The 19,221-nt window shown below is 48.0% G+C and overlaps 1 protein-coding gene across 2 annotated transcripts in view; it reads left to right on the forward strand.

The window, feature by feature from the left end:
* The window catches only part of LOC140429187 (cadherin-related family member 2-like), a 313,290-nt gene that overhangs the window by 22,670 nt on the left and 271,399 nt on the right, over nt 1-19,221 (forward strand). For both annotated transcript variants that reach the window (XM_072515860.1, XM_072515861.1), the window contains exon 3: nt 2,511-2,600. In XM_072515860.1, coding sequence (XP_072371961.1) covers nt 2,511-2,600 — 90 coding nt within the window. The remainder of the gene's footprint in view (nt 1-2,510; nt 2,601-19,221) is intronic.

A 19,221-nucleotide genomic window follows, 5' to 3' on the forward strand; every position in this document is an offset into this window, starting at 1 on the left:
TGAGTCAGAATGTATCACAGGCAAACGTAAATGCGCAGATACCGCATTTAGTATCTCATTTTTTCGTATTTTGCCAGGCAGTGTTAACTGCAATGCTTTTGTCAAACCTAACAGTCTGTTTTTACTTTCTGACTGTAAGGTATCATGTGTTACCGCGTCCACCCCCAAAAACGTCTGAGCCTCCGAAAGAGCCATTGTTCACAACACTCTCCTCAACAATCCTTCGCTGTCTTTAAGTTCACAAAAGCCAATCCAACAGAGAGACTTTTATCCCCCTTGAGTCCCCAATTGTTATGGGAGAGGTGTTTTCAGAACCCCAAAATGTATCATGGAATTCAACCAACCTCACCCTTTAATGGATTGTTGCTTTTGAAGCACACGGTGTGGTATTACAATTATGGACACGTGATTTTTAACACAAAACAATGTTTATTCCATGAACTCAAATTAACCTTTTAAATAAACATTGGATCACTTAACACCCCTTACTTCAAAGATGACCCCGAAAATAATACAACACTAAATAATCCCTCCAAATGTTCCTTCAAACATCCAAAAGGCTTCAAATCTTCAAAACAGTAACACACCAGGTCACAGTTAATATATATTTTCTGTTGGATGGCAGCTTGGTTAACTTCAGCTCCAGCACCTTGCTTTTCTTCCTGCAGCTCTCTGGAAACACACAGCCACACCCAAGCTGCTCTCTCAAACTGAAAACAAAAGTAGAAGTGCGCTCAGCTCCTTTTAAGCAGCTCACAGCAAACCACCCAGGCACTTTTCAGCTGCTCGCAGCAAAACACACAGACACACCCAAGCTGCTCTCTCAAACTAAAACCAAAAGCAGAAGTGAGCTCAGCTCCCCTCAACCTCTGACATCACTTCAGTAATATGATCAGCTCCATTCCTTGAAGGTACATTGCTTAAACATCCATTTCTTAAAGTTTCTCTCACATGACACTTACTGATAGATTTAGATTTAGACAGAGAGCTGGGATAAGAGGAGCATTTTCAGGATAGCAACCTGTAACTAGTGAAGTGCACAGGGATCAATGCCGGGCCACAATTATTTACAATACATTTTAATGACTTGGACGAAGGAAGGAAATACACTATTGCCAAGTTTGCAGATGACACAAAAATAGGTGGGAAGGCAAGTGGTGAGTTCAACACAAAGAGTCTACAGAGGCATATAGACAGATTAGGTGAGTGGGCAAAATCTTGGCAGATGGAATAAATGTTGGACAATGTGAAATTGTGCACTTTGATAGGAAGAATAAATGAGATGAATATTATTTAGACAGACTGGGTAGATGCTGAGAGGATGTTTCTTCTTGTGGGACTTTAGGACCAGAGGGCATAATCAAAGAGGGTCGCCCATTTAAGACAGAGATGAAGAGGAATTTATTTTCTCAGAGGGTAGTGAATCTGTGGAATTCTTTCCCACAGAGAGCAGAAAGGCTGGGTTGATAAATATATTCAAAGCTGAGATAAACAGATTTTTAACCAATAATAGAATCAAGGGTAATGGGGATAAGGGGGGAGGAAAGTGGAGTTGAGGATTAAATCAGATCAGCCATGATCTCATTGAATGGCAGAGCAGACTCGATAGCCGAGTGGCCTATTTTGTTCCTACGCCTTATGGTCTCATGGTCTAACTTGAATAACAATCATTTGAATTGTTCTCGTGGCAACTGGGGCAATACACAGCATTACCCCACCAAGGAGTCAATACCTCCAAGCAGGTGAAAGGAATGGAAATCAGGAATTGCTAGGCAAAATGAGGTGAAGGTTAATATGGTCTGCCTTCCACTATGCTGGTAATTGAACGAGGAATGAACCAGTAAATGGCTATCAGCTAAACAAAATAAGTGATAGCCACTCACTGGATCATTCCTCATGGAAGTGCTTTAAACAATCAGAGTCAAGCTGCCTGGTTTATATTTTCAATGAATGCTTAGTAGTTAACTGTCAGTCACAATTAACTGGTGCATTCTTCATTGCAATGCCTCTACCACTCAGAGTCCAGTGGCCAACCAATCAGCACGCTCTGCTCACAAAGTTGTTGTTTCCCCTGACATTGGTATTCTTATGATTGACCAAATGAGCTCAAAAGAAAGAGCTTCGACAAAATGTCTTTTTCCAGCAATAATTGATTAGTTGACTAATATTGGCGACCAATCTCAATCAATTAGTCTGCAACAGACAGCTTTGGGAATCATAAATACAAAGTACACTGTTCCTTCATGTAAGCTACATGTTTGGGAAGGGGGTAAGTTGCTGAGAAAAAAAAGTTGCTAATTGATTTCCACAGCGAAAGTACTTCAGCTTTATGCCATTTCCATTTTATAAAAATATGCATCCTGACAGTGTTGGGTGGGTAGTTCGCCATTCTGAAGGCTCAGGTATTTTAACCTTTAATTGGCATTATTCAAACTATTCCATGGGACATTGTGAGTATGCCTAATTTGAATATATTAATGGTGAATATTATTGCCTTTTTGATTTTACAGAAAATTCTACATTCGGTTGGTCACAAAATCTGGCTCCGACATTTCTGGCGAATATGACTGTTGTCCGTATAATTGAAGCTGCACCTAGAGGTATACCAGTATAAATTTGTAAAATATGATGTTCGAAATATGTAAATATTCTCTATCCAATATTATTAATCTGCTTGTCAATTAGGCTCCCTATTGAGTCAATTGATAATAATTATCCCTGGACGGAGCAGAATCTTGTGGTTTGAGTTTGTCTGTTGAGTTTGCCTGTGGCCTTCGGGGGTTGTGGAAGTCCCACTTTCAAAGGTACTTAGTACCTGATTGAGGAACCTGGTAAAAGGAAGAGGGGATCCACTAAAGACCACCCCACCTCCACCCCTCCCTGCAACTCCCATCCCATCCCACTGACCTGTGGCCTGGATTCCTCAGTGGTCCTGGGCGTCTCCCTGGGTGCATTACTGGCAGCAGCCATTGCTCCCTCTGACTGACCAGCAGCTCTCAGGCAGGCAGGAATCTCTCCCCGCCAAAACCAAAAATCCCAGGAAAGACCCGACACTGGGCAGTGAAATGCCTGAGAGACACTTAATCTGGTTGGGCTTCCCCCTCAGTAATGACACAGGTTTCCCACTGGTTCTACAGTTGGTAGGCCGAAACCCCAACCGTTACACTAAATCCTGTCCATGGGGTAAATTTTCCGGTGGACAACGAGAAAAAAATGAAATGAAATGAAAATCGCTTATTGTCACAAGTAGGCTTCAAATGAAGTTACTGTGAAAAGACCCTAGTCGCCACATTCCGGCGCCTGTTTGGGGAGGCTGGTACGGGAATTGAACCGTGCTGCTGGCCTGCCTTGGTCTGTGATGTGACCATCAATTCACTGAGAGACACGTTGAGAAGTAAACCGTGGTTTTAATCAGCTTACAACTGAGCCTGCCTGTGACCGGTACAACAATGAATGCGGCCCCGCAGGTCAGCTGCCTTTATACTTCCTGTAAGGGGTGGAGCCATGAGCGAGCCCGTACATTCCCCGACATATCCCCCTGTGGGTGAAGCCGTACAATGGCGCATAGGTGGAGCCCACAGGGTTAAACACATAACGTAACATGATACAGCAGTAACATGATATCACAGTGCACTGGTAAATTAACAGTAGTTCCATTCACCACATTCACCCCCTGTTTAAAAAATGAAGTCCGGCAGGGGTGATGGGTTTACAGATTCAGTCGGTCTGGTGCCCGGATCGTACGTTGCGACCGCCGAAGCACTGTTGTTGCAGCCGTTTCGGGTGGCTGTGGAGCTGGGCCCGGAGCAGGCACAGGCGTGGACTCCTGGAGCGGCTGTTCCGTAGCTTCATTCCTGTGGACCGGTGCGGCGGGTGGGAGGGAGCGCGAGAACCGTATCAGGGTAGGGGCGCTGAACATGGGAGGTTGGATAGGGGTAGGGGCGCTGAACATGGGAGGTTGGACGGGACCTAGGGGGATGCAGTAGTGGTCGTGGTGTCGGAGACTGCGGGCGCCAGGTCCCGGAGGGACACGGTATCCTGCCGGCCATCGGGGTGTCTGATATACGCATAGTGTGGGTTGGAGTGCAGGAGCTGGACCCTCTCTACCAGGGGGTCGATCTTATGGCTCTGAACATGTTTTCGGAGGAGGACTGGACCCGGTGTCATCAGCTAGGGCGGAAGCGATGCCCCTCAGGCAGCTCCCCTCGGGAAAACAAACAAGCGGTCATGAGGGGTCTGGTTTGTGGTCGTGCAAAGGAGGGACCTAATAGAGTGAAGTGCATCGGGGAGGGCCTCCTGCCACTGAGAAACCAGGAAATTCCTGGACCGTAGGGTCAGTAGGACGGTCTTCCAGACCGTCGCGTTCTCCCTCTCCACCTGCCCATTTCCCCTGGGGTTATAGCTGGTAGTCCTGCTCGAGGCGATGCCCTTACTGAGCAGGTACTGACGCAGTTCGTCGCTCATGAACGATGAGCCCCTGTCGCTGTGTTTTTCTACAAATGTATTTTCTACAAATACATAAAACAAAAAAGAGTGGCTAAGGTAAATATTGGGCCTTTAGAGGATGAGAAGGGAGATTTAATAATGGGAGATGAGGAAATGGCTGAGGAACTGAACAGGTTTTTTGGGTCGGTCTTCACAGTGGAAGAAACAAATAACATGCCGGTGACTGATGGAAATGAGGCTATGACAGGTGAGGACCTTGAGAGGATTGTTATCACCAAGGAGGTAGTGATGGGTAAGCTAATGGGGCTAAAGGTAGACAAGTCTCCTGGACCTGATGGAATGCATCCCAGAGTGCTAAAAGAGATGGCTAGGGAAATTGCAAATGCACTAGTGATAATTTACCAAAATTCACTAGACTCTGGGGTAGTCCCGGCAGATTGGAAATTAGCAAACGTGACACCACTGTTTAAAAAAGGAGGTAGGCAGAAAGCGGGTAATTATAGGCCAGTGAGCTTAACTTCGGTAGTCGGGAAGATGCTGGAATCTATCATCAAGGAAGAAATAGCGAGGCATCTGGATGGAAATTGTCCCATTGGGCAGATGCAGCATGGGTTCATAAAGGGCAGGTCGTGCCTAACTAATTTAGTGGAATTTTTTGTGGACATTAACAGTGCGGTAGATAACGGGGAGCCAATGGATGTGGTATATCTGGATTTCCAGAAAGCCTTTGACAAGGTGCCACACAAAAGGTTGTTGCATAAGATAAAGATGCATGGCATTAAGGGGAACGTAGTAGCATGGATAGAGGATTGGTTAATTAATAGAAAGCAAAGAGTGGGGATTAATGGGTGTTTCTCTGGTTGGCAATCAGTAGCTAGTGGTGTCCCTCAGGGATCAGTGTTGGGCCCACAACTGTTCACAATTTACATAGATGATTTGGAGTTGGGGACCAAGGGCAATGTGTCCAAGTTCGCAGACGACACTAAGATAAGTGGTAAAGCAAAAAGTGCAGAGGATACTGGAAGTCTGCAGAGGGATTTGGATAGGCTAAGTGAATGGGCTAGGGTCTGGCAGATGGAATACAATGTTGACAAATGTGAGGTTATCCATTTTGGTAGGAATAACAGCAAAAGGGATTATTATTTAAATGATAAAATATTAAAACATGCTGCTGTGCAGAGAGACCTGGGTGTGCTAGTGCATGAGTCGCAAAAAGTTGGTTTACAGGTGCAACAGGTGATTAAGAAGGCAAATGGAATTTTGTCCTTCATTGCTAGAGGGATGGAGTTTAAGACTAGGGAGGTCCTGCTGCAATTGTATAAGGTGTTAGTGAGGCCACACCTGGAGTATTGTGTTCAGTTTTGGTCTCCTTACTTGAGAAAGGACGTACTGGCACTGGAGGGTGTGCAGAGGAGATTCACTAGGTTAATCCCAGAGCTGAAGGGGTTGGATTACGAGGAGAGGTTGAGTAGACTGGGACTGTACTCGTTGGAATTTAGAAGGATGAGGGGGGATCTTATAGAAACATATAAGATTATGAAGGGAATAGATAGGATAGATGCGGGCAGGTTGTTTCCACTGGCGGGTGAAAGCAGAACTAGGGGGCATAGCCTCAAAATAAGGGGTAGTCGATTTAGGACTGAGTTTAGGAGGAACTTCTTCACCCAAAGGGTTGTGAATCTATGGAATTCCTTGTCCAGTGAAGCAGTAGAGGCTCCTTCATTAAATGTTTTTAAGATAAAGATAGATAGTTTTTTGAAGAATAAAGGGATTAAGGGTTATGGTGTTCGGGCCGGAAAGTGGAGCTGAGTCCACAAAAGATCAGCCATGATCTCATTGAATGGTGGAGCAGGCTCGAGGGCCCAGATGGCCTACTCCTGCTCCTAGTTCTTATGTTCTTATGGACATAGCTGGGGAAACTGAACAGGGTGAAGACACTATGCAGGGCTTTGATGACTGTGGGAGTGGTCATATCGGGACAGGGAATGGCGAACGGAAAACGGGAGAACTCGTCTATGATGTTCAGGAAGTACGTGTTACGATTATTGGAGGGGAAGGGCCCTTTGAAATCGATACTAAGGCGTTCAAACGGCCGGGACGCCTTTACCAGGTGGGCCTTATCTGGTCGATAGAAGTGCGGTTTACACTCCGCACAGATTTGGCAGTCTCTGGTTACAGCTTTGACCTCCTTGATGGAGTGGGGCAGGTTGCGGGCCTTGATGTAGTGGGCGAGCCGGGTGACCCCTAGGTGGCAGAGGTCATCGTGGATAGCACGTAATCGGTCATCTTGCGCGCTGGCGCACGTGCCGCGGGACAGGGCATCTGGGGGCTCGTTGAGCATCCCAGGACGATATACTATATCGTAGTTATAGGTGGAGAGTTCGATCCTCCACCTCAAGATTTTGTCATTCTTGTTCTTGCCCTGCTGCGTATTGTCAAACATAAAGGCAACCGATCGTTTGTCGGTGATGAGGGTAAACCTCCTACCAGCGAGGTAGTGCCTCCAGTGCCGTACGGCTTCCATGATGGCTTGGGCTTCTTTTTCGACCGAGTGTCGAATTGCAGAGGTGGTGAGGGTGCGGGAAAAGAACGCTACCGGTCTGCCTGCTTGGTTGAGAGTGGCGGCGAGAGCGACCTCTGCGGCATCGCTCTCCACCTGGAAGGGGGCGGACTCGTCCACTGCGCGCATTGCAGCTTTGGCGATGTCCGCCTTGATGCAGTTGAAGGCCTGGCGACCTTAAATAGTGGGCGGGTTTTGTCCGCATACTGGGGACCCACTGGGCGTAATAGGAGAAAAATCCAAGGCACCTCTTCAGGGCCTTGGGCCAGTGAGGGAGAGAGAATTGGAGGAGCATACGGTCAGGCTCGGGCTCTAGGACCCAGTTTTCTACGACATAGCTGAGGATGGCTAGCCTGGTTGTGCGGAAAACGCATTTCTCATTGTTGTAGGTGAGGTTGAGTTTTTGGGCGGTTTGGAGAAATCGGTGGAGGTTGGCATCGTGGTCCTGCTGATCATGGCCGCAGATGGTGACATTGTCCAAGTACGGAACCGTGGCCCGCAGCCCGTACTGGTCCACCATTCGGTCTATCGCTCGTTGGAACACCGAAACCCCGTTTGTGACACCAAAGGGGACCCGGAGGAAATGGAAAAGGCGGCCATCTGCCTCAAACGCCGTGTAGTGGCGGTCCTCCGGGCGGATTGGGAGCTGGTGATATGCAGACTTCAGATCTACCGTGGAGAACACCCAGTAGTGTGCGATCTGATTTACCATGTCTGCAATCCGGGGAAGGGGGTACGCATCGAGTTGCGTAAAGCGGTTAATGGTCTGGCTGTAGTCAACCACCATCCGGAACTTTTCCCCGGTCATGACGACCACCACCTGAGCTCTCCAAGGGCTATTGCTGGCTTCTATGACCCCTTTCCGCAAGAGACACTGGTCCTCGGACCTAATGAATGTCCTATCCTGCATACTATACCGCCTGCTTCTGGTGGTTGTTGGCTTACAATCGGCGGTGAGGTTCGCAAAGAGGGGGGAGGGTCGAATTTTAGGGTCGCGAGGCTGCATATGGTGAGCGGGGCCAGGGACCCCCCAAATTTAAGAGTTAGGCTCCTGAGGTTGCACTGAAAATCGAGTCCTAAGAGGAGAGGAGCGCAGAGGTCTGGTTGCACATATAGTTTAAAATTAGCATACTCAGCGCCCTGGATCGCTAGGGTCGCAGTAGTGCACCCTTGGATTTGCACCGAGTGCGACCCAGAGGCGAGGGAGATAGTTTGTCGCATCGGGAATATTGGGAGCGAACAACGTCTTACCATGTCCGGGTGAATGAAGCTCTCTGTGCTCCCGGAGTCGAAAAGGCAAGGCGTCTCGTACCCGTTAACCCGGACCGCCATCATGGAGCTCCGGAGGTGCTTCGGTCGCGACTGGTCCAGGGTGGCCGCGCTGAGCTGGGGGTAGCCGGCGGCGTGATCGGAGGTGGTGAGGCGGCCCCGCGATGGCTGCTGTCCATGTCGTTCGTACATCTTGGGCGGTGTAGCAGATGGCGGGCAGTGAGGACGATGGCGTCCAAGATGGCGGCCCCCATGGATCGCACGTGGCCGGCCGCGTGGGGGAGGATGGCCAAGATGGCGGCCCCCATGCGTCGCAAGTGTTGTGCGGAGGCGGAGGCGGCAGACACGCTGCCACCTTGCGGGGTCTGTGGGCCTGTGGGTCTGTGGATCGGGTCTGTGAGTTCGAGTTTTTAGACCTGGCCAGGCAGACCTTGGCGAAGTGTCCTTTTCGCACGCAGTTACTACAGTTCACCGGACTGGGCAGTGCTGTCGGGGGTGTTGGGACTGGCCGCAAAAATAGCAGGGCAGCCCCCCATGATGGGTGGGCGGCTGCGCGGCACAAGCCTGGGGTAATCTCTGGTCGGGGCCCCACGAGGGGGTCGCGTGGTCGGCTGGAAACGCAGTAAGGCTCTGAAACGCGACCTCCAGAGAGGTAGCTAGTGTTACCGTGTCCTCCAGGTCCTGGGCCCCTTTTTCGAGCAGGCGCTGTCTTACATAGTTTGATCGGACCCCCGCCATGTAAACGTCTCGGATGGCGAGCTCCATGTGCTGAGTGGCCGTAACGGCCTGGTAGTTACAGTTGCGCGCGAGGACTTTGAGGTCGCGTAGGTAATCATCTAGCGACTCCCCGGGGCGCTGGCGGCGAGTGGTGAAGATGTGACGCGCGTAGACCTCGTTCACGGGCCGTACATATATGCGTTTGATTAGTGCGAGGGCCTCTGTATAGGGCGCGGTGCCGTCGAGCTGGACAGAAATACCATGGCTCACCCGTGCGTGGAGAAGACTCAGTTTCTGTTCGTCCATGACGGATGGCGTAGACGACGCGGCGAGATAGGCCTTGAAGCATCGAAGCCAGTGCGAAAAAATTTCTCTCGCGTCCGTGGCCTGTGGATCGAGTTCCAGTCTATCAGGTTTGAGGGCTGATTCCATAGTAGTATTTTAAGATGATTAAATTGATGTGACCATCAATTCACTGAGAGACACGTTGAGAAGTAAACCATGGTTTTAATCAGCTTACAACTGAGCCTGCCTGTGACCGGTACAACATTGAATGCGGCCCCGCAGGTCAGCTGCCTTTATACTTCCTGTAAGGGGTGGAGCCATGGGCGAGCCCGTACATGCCCCGACGTATCCCCCCAATAGCCCATCGGTGGTGCCCACAGGGTTAAACACATAACGTAACACGATACAGCAGTAACATGATATCACAGTGCACTGGTAAATTAACAGTACTTCCATTCACCACAGTCTGCTTTCAAAGCCAGCGATTTAACCCTGTGCTAAACCAGCCCCTGACATTAGGCATCGTATGGGATTGTCCAGATTCGGGCAGTTCAGCAGCATGTCCAGTGGCACACCCTTCTGCATGGGGTTTCCCAGGCTGGAGGCCCGATTAGAGGACCCACAGCAATGTCAGAATGGTAGCCCCAACAGGAGATGTGGGCATTGCCAAGACAGGCAGCTAAGCACGAGGATATCTGAACATAGAGGCACCCTCTGTAATTAATGAAACAAATAAAGAAGTCCGAAGATGGTATGAATATTGAGTGGAAGGGAGGAGGAAAACCTTTTGTTGTAGCTTTTCACCCCTATGGCTCCATCATTTGAGTGTGGAGTATCTGGCCCTGATAGGCACCTGGCCAGCTGCTTGGAGGCTACCTAAATTCAGCTGCCAGGCTCCACATTCAGCAGTGCGGCATGAAGTGGTATTGGAGGGTGGGGGGCTGCGATTAGACTCCAACACTGGGAAAATATCAGCGGAGCACAAAATATTCACTAAATGGAGCCTTCCTTTGTAGATCCCCAAATTTCTTTCTCTGTCAGTCTGGCCTCAATAAAAGTTGAGATGGATTCGCACGTAAAAAGAAGTTATTTATTTAGCTTGCAAGCTTAAATCATCTTACAGAAACGTAAGAGACCTCCAGCCTCTTAAGCTCCAGAAAAACGACTGAACTAAAAGACAAAGGGATCTCTGTAAAATCAATTCAAATGGTATCAAGTTTCACATACTCGACGGACATAGGTCAGCCTAGGTCCCTCCTGACCTGTTTGATCTATTCTGATTGGCTCACTTCCAATCCCTTTCTCTGGCCCCTATCAATGCAGCATCACTCTCATAGACACACCTCTTCCTGCTTTTTCCATGCGGTCTCAAACCCCTTTGTCCCTAACTGCCAGAATCAAAGTGGCTTATTTCTACATTACATTAACTAGTATCTCTAAAGTAACTATTTTATATCACATTCGTCATTCCTTCCTTTTATCATTCCATGATAACCGAACTATCCAATCCAAAGCTACAGTTCCTCATCTAAAAAGATCCGTCGCTGCATTTCCAATTCCTGTCTTAGCCCCCCTTCATCTGCCTCACCCTCATGGATTTTAACAGTTAAAAAAATTTTTTCGGTGATTGGGGCGGTGATCTGATCCAGTGCACCCCGCATTCTACCCATCACACATTTAAGGATGGCCAGGCCCACAAAGATGCAGCCGATAGCTACCACTAGATACATGGCCATATTTATCAACCAGTCCTTCCATCCCCCAAATCCCCAGTTACACCAAGAGCCAGGATCCTGCATCCCGTCCAAGTGATCCCGTATGCGATCCATAAATTTAGTGATGTTAGCGGTCAAGTCCTGAACTCCCATGATACACTTGCCCTGTACTATGGCGCATACCCCACCCTCACGGGCCAGAAGATAGTCAAGAGCATACCGGTTCTGCATTGCAAACAACCGTAGCTGAGACAACTCCTTAGTTATTGCCCCAAGGGCTCCCAAGGTTTCATTTCCCAAGATGGTAAGGCCGCAAATAAAATAATTCCGATCACTGACAGCCAAGGAACCCCCCACACCTCCCAGTGTCAATACGCTCAGAATGCCCCACCCGGCTGAGTGGCCCCGGTTGGGTGCAAGAACCTGAGGTTTTTTCCAGTTCTCGCAAAATTCAGCAGAGACTGCCCGGCGTGCTAACTGATTATGCAGCTTCCACGCCGAAGGGCAGGGGACTGTGGTAGGGTCTAGAGTCCCTATAGCAATTCGGTGGGCAAATGGGGGTGACAAAACGTTGGTCGCCGTACCATTAAATAAAAAGTAGTATCCTTGTTCCGTGTGGAGACTAGCATCACAATCAGCATATCGGTTGCGTAAGGACCTCCCAGTAGCCCAGTTTATCCAACTTTGAAATGCCCATTCGGGCCGCCCAGCAATGCGGAAATCCCTAGTCCCAACAGTGAGATGAGAGACATTCGCCCAGCCACAGAGGAGCTGGAGGCCGGCGTTCAATGGAACGCAAGTGGTGTTGTAACAAACGCATTGGCCAGACGCCTGGGTGATATGGCACCTCCTGTCCGTACAGGTGGGAAACAGACATGTTATATTTGTGTCCACCTCTACCAGCAAACAGCCATATCCTTCACTGCTGAAGCAATTCTCGTACGACCGGGAATCCCTATTGGGAGTGAAGTGGCTAGGTATGTACGCCCTCCACCGTCGCAGCCTATCGTACTGTGAATGGGAATTATCCCGAGGAAGGGGAAGGCAAATAGCCGGTGGTGCTGAATCCGGATCGTAAGGAAGAGTGACTTGCTCGGGCAATGGCTCGGAATGCTGACAATGAACCACCGTTTGGGGAGTGCCCCAAAGCGGTGAAACAGAAAATAACCTAGACACCGCTGCGGGGTTTGGATAGCAGACAACCCGTCCCTGGCCATACAGACGGTGGTAAATCTGGTAGAAGAGATTCATACTACCCGGGTTTTCCTCAGTTTGGCCTTTAATTAACTTAAGTGTATCTCCCGGTAACCTACGTTCTAGCTGTACTTCCCTTCTCATACGCCCCGTCCTCTCTCTAGTCCCTTTCTCTTTCTCATAGCCTCTTCCTACACTCTTCTGACAGCCTGATGTTACCTTTATTGTACCACTTTTAACACATCCAAAATCAAATTTACATGTATTCCAAAAACAAGGCAATGTCCATATAATGTTCCCTTCCCATCGCCGGGACCGGTGCAGCTGCTTCATGACTCCTGCATTCTCCTTAACTTTGATGACCTTCCATGAGTCGATACCATGTCCTCGTATATGGGGGCAGCGAAGAACATCACCTTTGCATAGGTGATGTATCCTTGTAGATTGGTTGGGGCTACACAGATACATAATATTCCCCTTTTCCATGTCCATCGCCAATAACACGCCAAGCGAAGTGAGGCCAAATATCAGACAGACGATGCGTAGCCACTCCATCATGCTCCACACCTGTAAAATAGCACTGGAGAAGGGAGGCAGGTTAGTATCCGACCTTTTACAGTAGTGGAGATGGACTCAATTTACAGTGATGTAGGTGGACCCAAGCACTTCGCCCCTCCACTTTAACTGCTGTGGGGGTGGTAAGGAGAACTTGGAAGGGCCCGTCCCATCGCGGCTATGACCCCTTCCTAGTCCAATTTTTGACCATGACATAACTACCGGGCTGGACTGAAAGTGAGCTAGATACTGGGGGCAATGGCTGGTGAGCCGCGCGGACTTGGCCATGGAGTTCCTTGAGCACTTGCGTAAGGGCTAGAACATAGGTGGTCATTTCTTCAGTCATCTGATGAAACTGAACCCGTCTGGGAACCTGCAGGCTCCAAGGAGTTCTAAGAGGCCTGCCATAAAGAATCTCGGCGGGAGAGAGCCGGGCTGGTCCCGCAGGTGTAACCCGCAGCTGGAAGAGGGCAACGGGGAGCAACTTAAGCCATGTCAGTCCCGTGTCTGCTCTTAATTTAGCCAGTTTAGTTTTGAGGGTCTGATTGTGTCTCTCAACCAACCCGGCCGCCTGCGGTCTGTAAGCACAGTGTAACTGCTGGCGTATGCCCAACTGGGAGCAAAACTCCTTGTTAATTTGTCCAATAAAATGAGGCCCATTATCAGAACTTAACTGAGCTGGTATACCGTACTGGGGAATGATTTCCCTCATCAAGACTTTAACCACAGTAGCAGCTTTATTATCAATAGTCGGATACGCCTCGACCCATCTGCTGAACACATCAACAATGACCAAAACATATTTGTAACATTGACACCTTTCCAACTCAATGTAATCCATTTGGAGCATCTCAAAGGGACCACTGGGCAATGGGGTTTGCCCCTTCCCACAAGGGATACCTTTTCCGGTGTTATATTGCTGACAAATCAAACACCGATTACTGATACTTTGGGCCAACCCCTGCATTTTAGGGTGCCACCAAGTGTCCAGCAACAAATCACTAGTCCCTCGAGCCCCACAATGAGTTGCAAAGTGTACACATTCAATGACCCATAAAGCCAGCACATCAGACATACAAGTCTGATGTGCAGGCGTGGTCCATAAAGAGGAAACAGAATCATATGTACAACCTAACCGTTTCCACATTTGTTTATCACTCTCAGGAGCGTCCTCCTGTAACCTTATGACGTCTTGGATGGTTGGCATTGACTTGTCAGAAGCAGACATATTTATAGTAGATCGTTTAGTCTGACTTAACATTTTAGGCACCATCACTTGCTGAATTTGTGCGGCTGTGCGCGCTGCACGATCTGCTCGTTCATTACCAACGTCAACTGGGGTTGTACCATTCGTGTGGGCAGCGCATTTAATAACGGAAATCTGCGCTGGCAGAAGGAGGGCCTGCAGTAAGTCATTAACTAAACCCCGGTGGGATATTTCTGTGCCTGCCGAGGTAAGGAATCCCCTATTCTTCCAGAGTTGTCCGAAGTCATGAACTACCCCGAAAGCATATCGGGAGTCAGTGTAGATATTTACCCGGCGATCTCCCCCAACTATACATGCACGGGTGAGGGCAAAAAGTTCGGCTTGTTGTGCTGAGTAAGGGGTCTGGAAAGCTGCCGCTTCTAAAATCAGACCATCCTGATCTATGATTGCGTAACCGGACAGTCTCCGGCCAGTGGGGCTTACTAATGCACTGCCATCAACATACATAATCATGTCAGGTTGTTCTAACGGAATATCACTCAGATCGTCCCTTATTGTTGTAGTTTCCTGAATCAAGGCTAAACAGTCGTGACCAGGCGCATCCTCATGGACAGGGGGACCGCTAAGAAAACAGGCTGGATTGATAGTGGTACAATATTTAAATGTCAGACGTGGATTGTTCAAAAGGTATATCTGATACCTATTCTGACGAGCTGCGGTAAGATGCTGAGTCTGCAGTTGCCCCAATAGTGTGATTACCGAGTGGGAGCTATACACCGTAATATCCTGTTGGAGAGTGATGTTGGCAGCAGCCTGCAAACTATTGTATATCGCTGCCAAGATCTGGGTGCAAACAGGGTGGCCCAACGCCACTGGGTCGAGTTTGGAAGAGTAATATGCTACGGGCCGGTGCTTGTCCCCATGTTGCTGGGTGAGTACCGCTGTTGAACATCCTTCCAGAACAGTACAGTATATCTGGAATGGTCGGTCGTATAGGGGCCTACCAAGGGCCGGTGCTTGTAGCAAGGCCTGCTTCAGGCAACGGAAGGCCTCGAGTGCCTCGGTGGTGAGAGTAAAGTTTCCCTCTTTACTCGTGTAAGGTGTCAGCAGCTTTTATAGACAGCGATGTTTGGTATCCACTGCCGACAATAATTCACCATGCCCAACCAATGACGAACCTCCTTGGCTATTGTAGGGGCGGGGAATTGGCATATTGGTTCAATCCTACTGGGTTCGAGACTTCTTTCTGTGGCTGTAAGTAAAACTCCTAAGAACTTAACTGTTCTCTGAGCCACCAAGACCTTTGCTTGTGAAACAACATAACCCAACGAGGATAGGTGGTTCAATAATTGGATCACATCATCCCTATTACTGGGCTCGTCAGGACTTGCCACCAATATGTCATCTACATACTGCACTAGAGTGGAACCATGCTCCAATGTCAAGGCCTGGAGTTGAGTCTGCAGACATCTGGAGAAGAGTGTAGGTGAATTGACGAACCCCTGTGGCAGTCGGGTCCAGGTATACTGCTGTCCATTGTAAGTGAAGGCAAACAAATATTGACTTTCAGTCGCAAGTGGGAGGGAAAAGAAGGCGTGCTGAAGGTCAATTACGGCGAAGACCCGGGCTTGAGCTGGAATTTGAGCCAGTATGTGGGCAGGGTTAGGGACGAGAGCATGTAACGGCTGTGCGATGGCATTAATTGAACGTAAATCCTGTACTAATCGGTACTGGTCTGGTTTGGCTGGTTTAGGCACAGCAAGTATTGGGGTATTGCATTCTGATTGGCAAGGGACCAAAATACCCTGTTTCAACAGTTCTTGAATTAATTTACCTATTGATGGAGCAGCTTGAGATTTCAGGGGGTATTGCCGAATGGAAGGTAGCTTTGCATGATCCTTAATCATTACCTTGATAGGTGTAACATTTGTCTTTCCCACTTGTGATGGGTATTCCGCCCAGACCTGTGGATTGACATATTCCAACACATCATGTCCCCTGTGATGCTGCAGTCGAGTGTTAATCGTTTCAGGGACCTCAAAATATTTTATGGTAGTGCCGTCCGGCATGACTTGAAGTGCGTAGTCTGTTGGATCTGAATGATCCACTGCCCTCCTGACCATTCGCCCCATATCCCTGGCATGGTACTGGTCATGGACCTGACGTGTAATATGAGGGCTTACCGAAGCTGACTGTGGCCATAAATGTGGTGATATTGTAACAAAATCGGCTGTACCTTCTTTTCCCATGACTGTGGCTGTAACCTTGACTGGCCATTCGGTCTCAAGTAATGGCCGGTATTTGTCCTCTAACTCCCTGTTTCGTCCAGTTCTGTCATAGGCCAGGGTAACGTGATGCAGTGACTGTTCAACGTCTAACGTCCACCACTGGGGGGTGATAGAAATATAGCACTGTTGTCTCATCCTCCATGATGTAACCGTTACCCCCTCATCTCCGCATTCTAGCTGTAGCTGGAAGATACACAGTAAATCCCGGGCCAACAAGTTACAGTCCAATCCAGTAGTCACTACAAACTGATGTTCTGCAGACGTATTCTCGTAAGTGACTGTCACAGGTTCAGAAATAGGATACTCACACACCTGTCCTTGGAACCCTGATAATTGCTGCGTGTGGTCGGATATTGGTAATTTAAGTGTTGATTGCACAGAAGACATAGCTGCCCCTGTGTCGATTACAAATGAGTGATGTTGATCTCCTATCTGCAGAGAGATAATAGGTTCCCTGTCGGATTGGAGAGTCCTTATGGCTAAATTAGCTAGTCAATCCTGTGTTGGGAAAGGGTTTTCCTGGGAGAAGTCAGTGTATCTCATCTGTCCTCCCCTTGGTGGGTACCCTCTCCTTTGGGTCGAATAATCTCCTTCTACTTTCTGTCTTTTAAAGGGGCATTCCTGTTGCCAGTGATCTACACGGCCGCAATTAAAACATGCATTGCTCCCTCTATTTCTGCCACGGCCTCGTCGTCCAGTAGACCAATAGCCCCTCAGAGGGGGCTGCGGTTGTAGAGCTGTTGATTCGTTCGGTGGGCCATAAAAATGAGGTGAGGGTCCCTTTGGGTGGGTTTGGTATCCTTCTCTTCGCTGATCCACCCACCCAAAGTCACTATATTGGGGCTCCTGCTGGTAAACTACCATTTCTGCCGCTTGTTGGGGTCGCAGATCATCCTTTTTCATTACATACTCAGTCTTAACCTTTGTAACTGAGCCTTCTTCTTGGCCTACACCCTCCTTCCAGTAAAATCTGACTGCCCTTGCCATCTGGGAAGGGTCGTTCTCTGTCCAATTCATGTTATTACATTTCACAGCAGTAACCACAGAAGGTGGTAGGCAATGCATTAACATAGCACAGTATTGAAAGGAATTCTGACCATTTTGATACAGCAAATCGCCTGACTGCCCCCGGTAGATTTCATTAAAACGCTCCAGAAATTCCTCTGGCTCTTCAGTCTTCTTAGGTTTTAGGTCTAAGATAACAGAAAGATTTATGGGCCTTTGAAATGTGCTATTCAACGCATTCAAGATCTGTGTCCTTCTATCGTCGTCTAACGCATAGGCCTGCTGGAGTGCGGCATGACTAGCATAATTCAGGTGGTTAAGATAATTGCGGTACTCTGCTGGGGTTAAAATCTGCTGGACTAGGGCCCAGAGGTCCCTTGAATCAGCTTGATAAATTGAGATGGTAGTTCTCAATGAATCCACGAAGGCAGCAGGAGATTTTTTTCTATCTGGAATTGTAGCCATAAGAGCCATCATCTCACTGGGTGTCCATGGGAAGTAAACGTCTATTGTGGGGTTCGCTGCCACAGTCCCTGGATCGGGGTTTCGCATCTTCCTAATCGGTAACTGTCTCCGAATGTCACCAGGGGGCACTCTAGCTATTTCCCCTGGTTGTTCCAAGACTTCAACGTCTCTCCCTGTCACTAGGGGGAGTTATTTCTCTTCAACCGAAGTTGTTTCAGCTTTCTTTGTTCCCAAATCTTGTGATTTCTCCTTAGTTTGGGGAGACTTAGGTGATATGCTTAATTGTTTCTGGTGAGCTTCAAGCCCCTCTCTCGCTGTCCGAGATCTTGTCCTAGAGCTAACTGGGCTTGTGGGACAAAGTTCCTTTTGCTCTTTCGGTTGTGAAGTTGGTAAATCAGGACCCACACTATCACCCAAAAGGGCTTGAGTTTCTGGCATATTTGAAATCTGGGGAGCAATGGCTGGGTATATATTATTGTACTCTGGTGGTTCTGGAATGAGCGCAGACCATACTATGGGTGCAGACGGAATTTTTACTGACTTTTCCGAATTATTGAATTTTCCTTCTTCTGTCAATTCAAGGCCAGCCATTGAACTACGTAGTTCACCTCGTGTGTGACCCGGGTCCTTCCTGTCTCTATTTGCTCTTTTTTAAAATGCACATTCCTTTTTCAAGAACTGTAATGTTTTTAGATTACCCTGTTCACTAATTGAAATCCCCATTTTAAGGGCGTTATCCTGCCAGCTGGACAACATAATCTTATCTTTTTCCTCTTGACAATATTGCCTCCATAATCCAATTAATTCTTTAGTTTTCATACCTTGATTTTTTTTTCCATATCTGTCCCTGGATTTTCTTAACCATTTCTAGGTCTTTGGTTCCCCCTAGTGGCCATTCATCTCCCATTTTAGTTCTTAACTGTGCTGACAATTTTCTAAAGTCCTTCGCTTTGTCCGGATACTTATCACATAATATTTGCAGTGGCATGCCTGGATCATTTGTGCTATCCAAGGAATTTCCCATAATCTCAACTAGTCCTTGGAACTGCGTTTTTTCGCCACTACAGTCCAAAGAATTTTTTTTTTAGCTTAATCAACTATATTTTTAACACACAGACATATAGAGGTGAACCATTTTTTCAATTTCAAATGTTACATCTACCTCTCATAACGTAACCCAACCGAATTAACTCACAAATAAAGTTGAACCATTTATATTTTAAATGTTACATCAACAGTACAGCCTACCCCAGCCGAATTAACTCACAAATAAAGTTGAACCATTTATATCTTAAATGTTACATCAACAGTACAGCCTACCCCAGCCGAATTAACTCACAAATAAAGTTGAACCATTTATATCTTAAATGTTACATCAACAGTACAGCCTACCCCAGCCGAATTAACTCTATGAAATCCCATCAATTAAAATGCTTATCCCCAGACTGACCTGTGATTTCGTCGAGGCGGTCTTTCTGTGCCAACCGCGAGTGACCAGACTAATCAGACGATAAG

This window comes from Scyliorhinus torazame, chromosome 9 (assembly GCF_047496885.1).
Source record: "Scyliorhinus torazame isolate Kashiwa2021f chromosome 9, sScyTor2.1, whole genome shotgun sequence".
NCBI classification, from domain to species: Eukaryota; Metazoa; Chordata; class Chondrichthyes; order Carcharhiniformes; family Scyliorhinidae; genus Scyliorhinus; species Scyliorhinus torazame.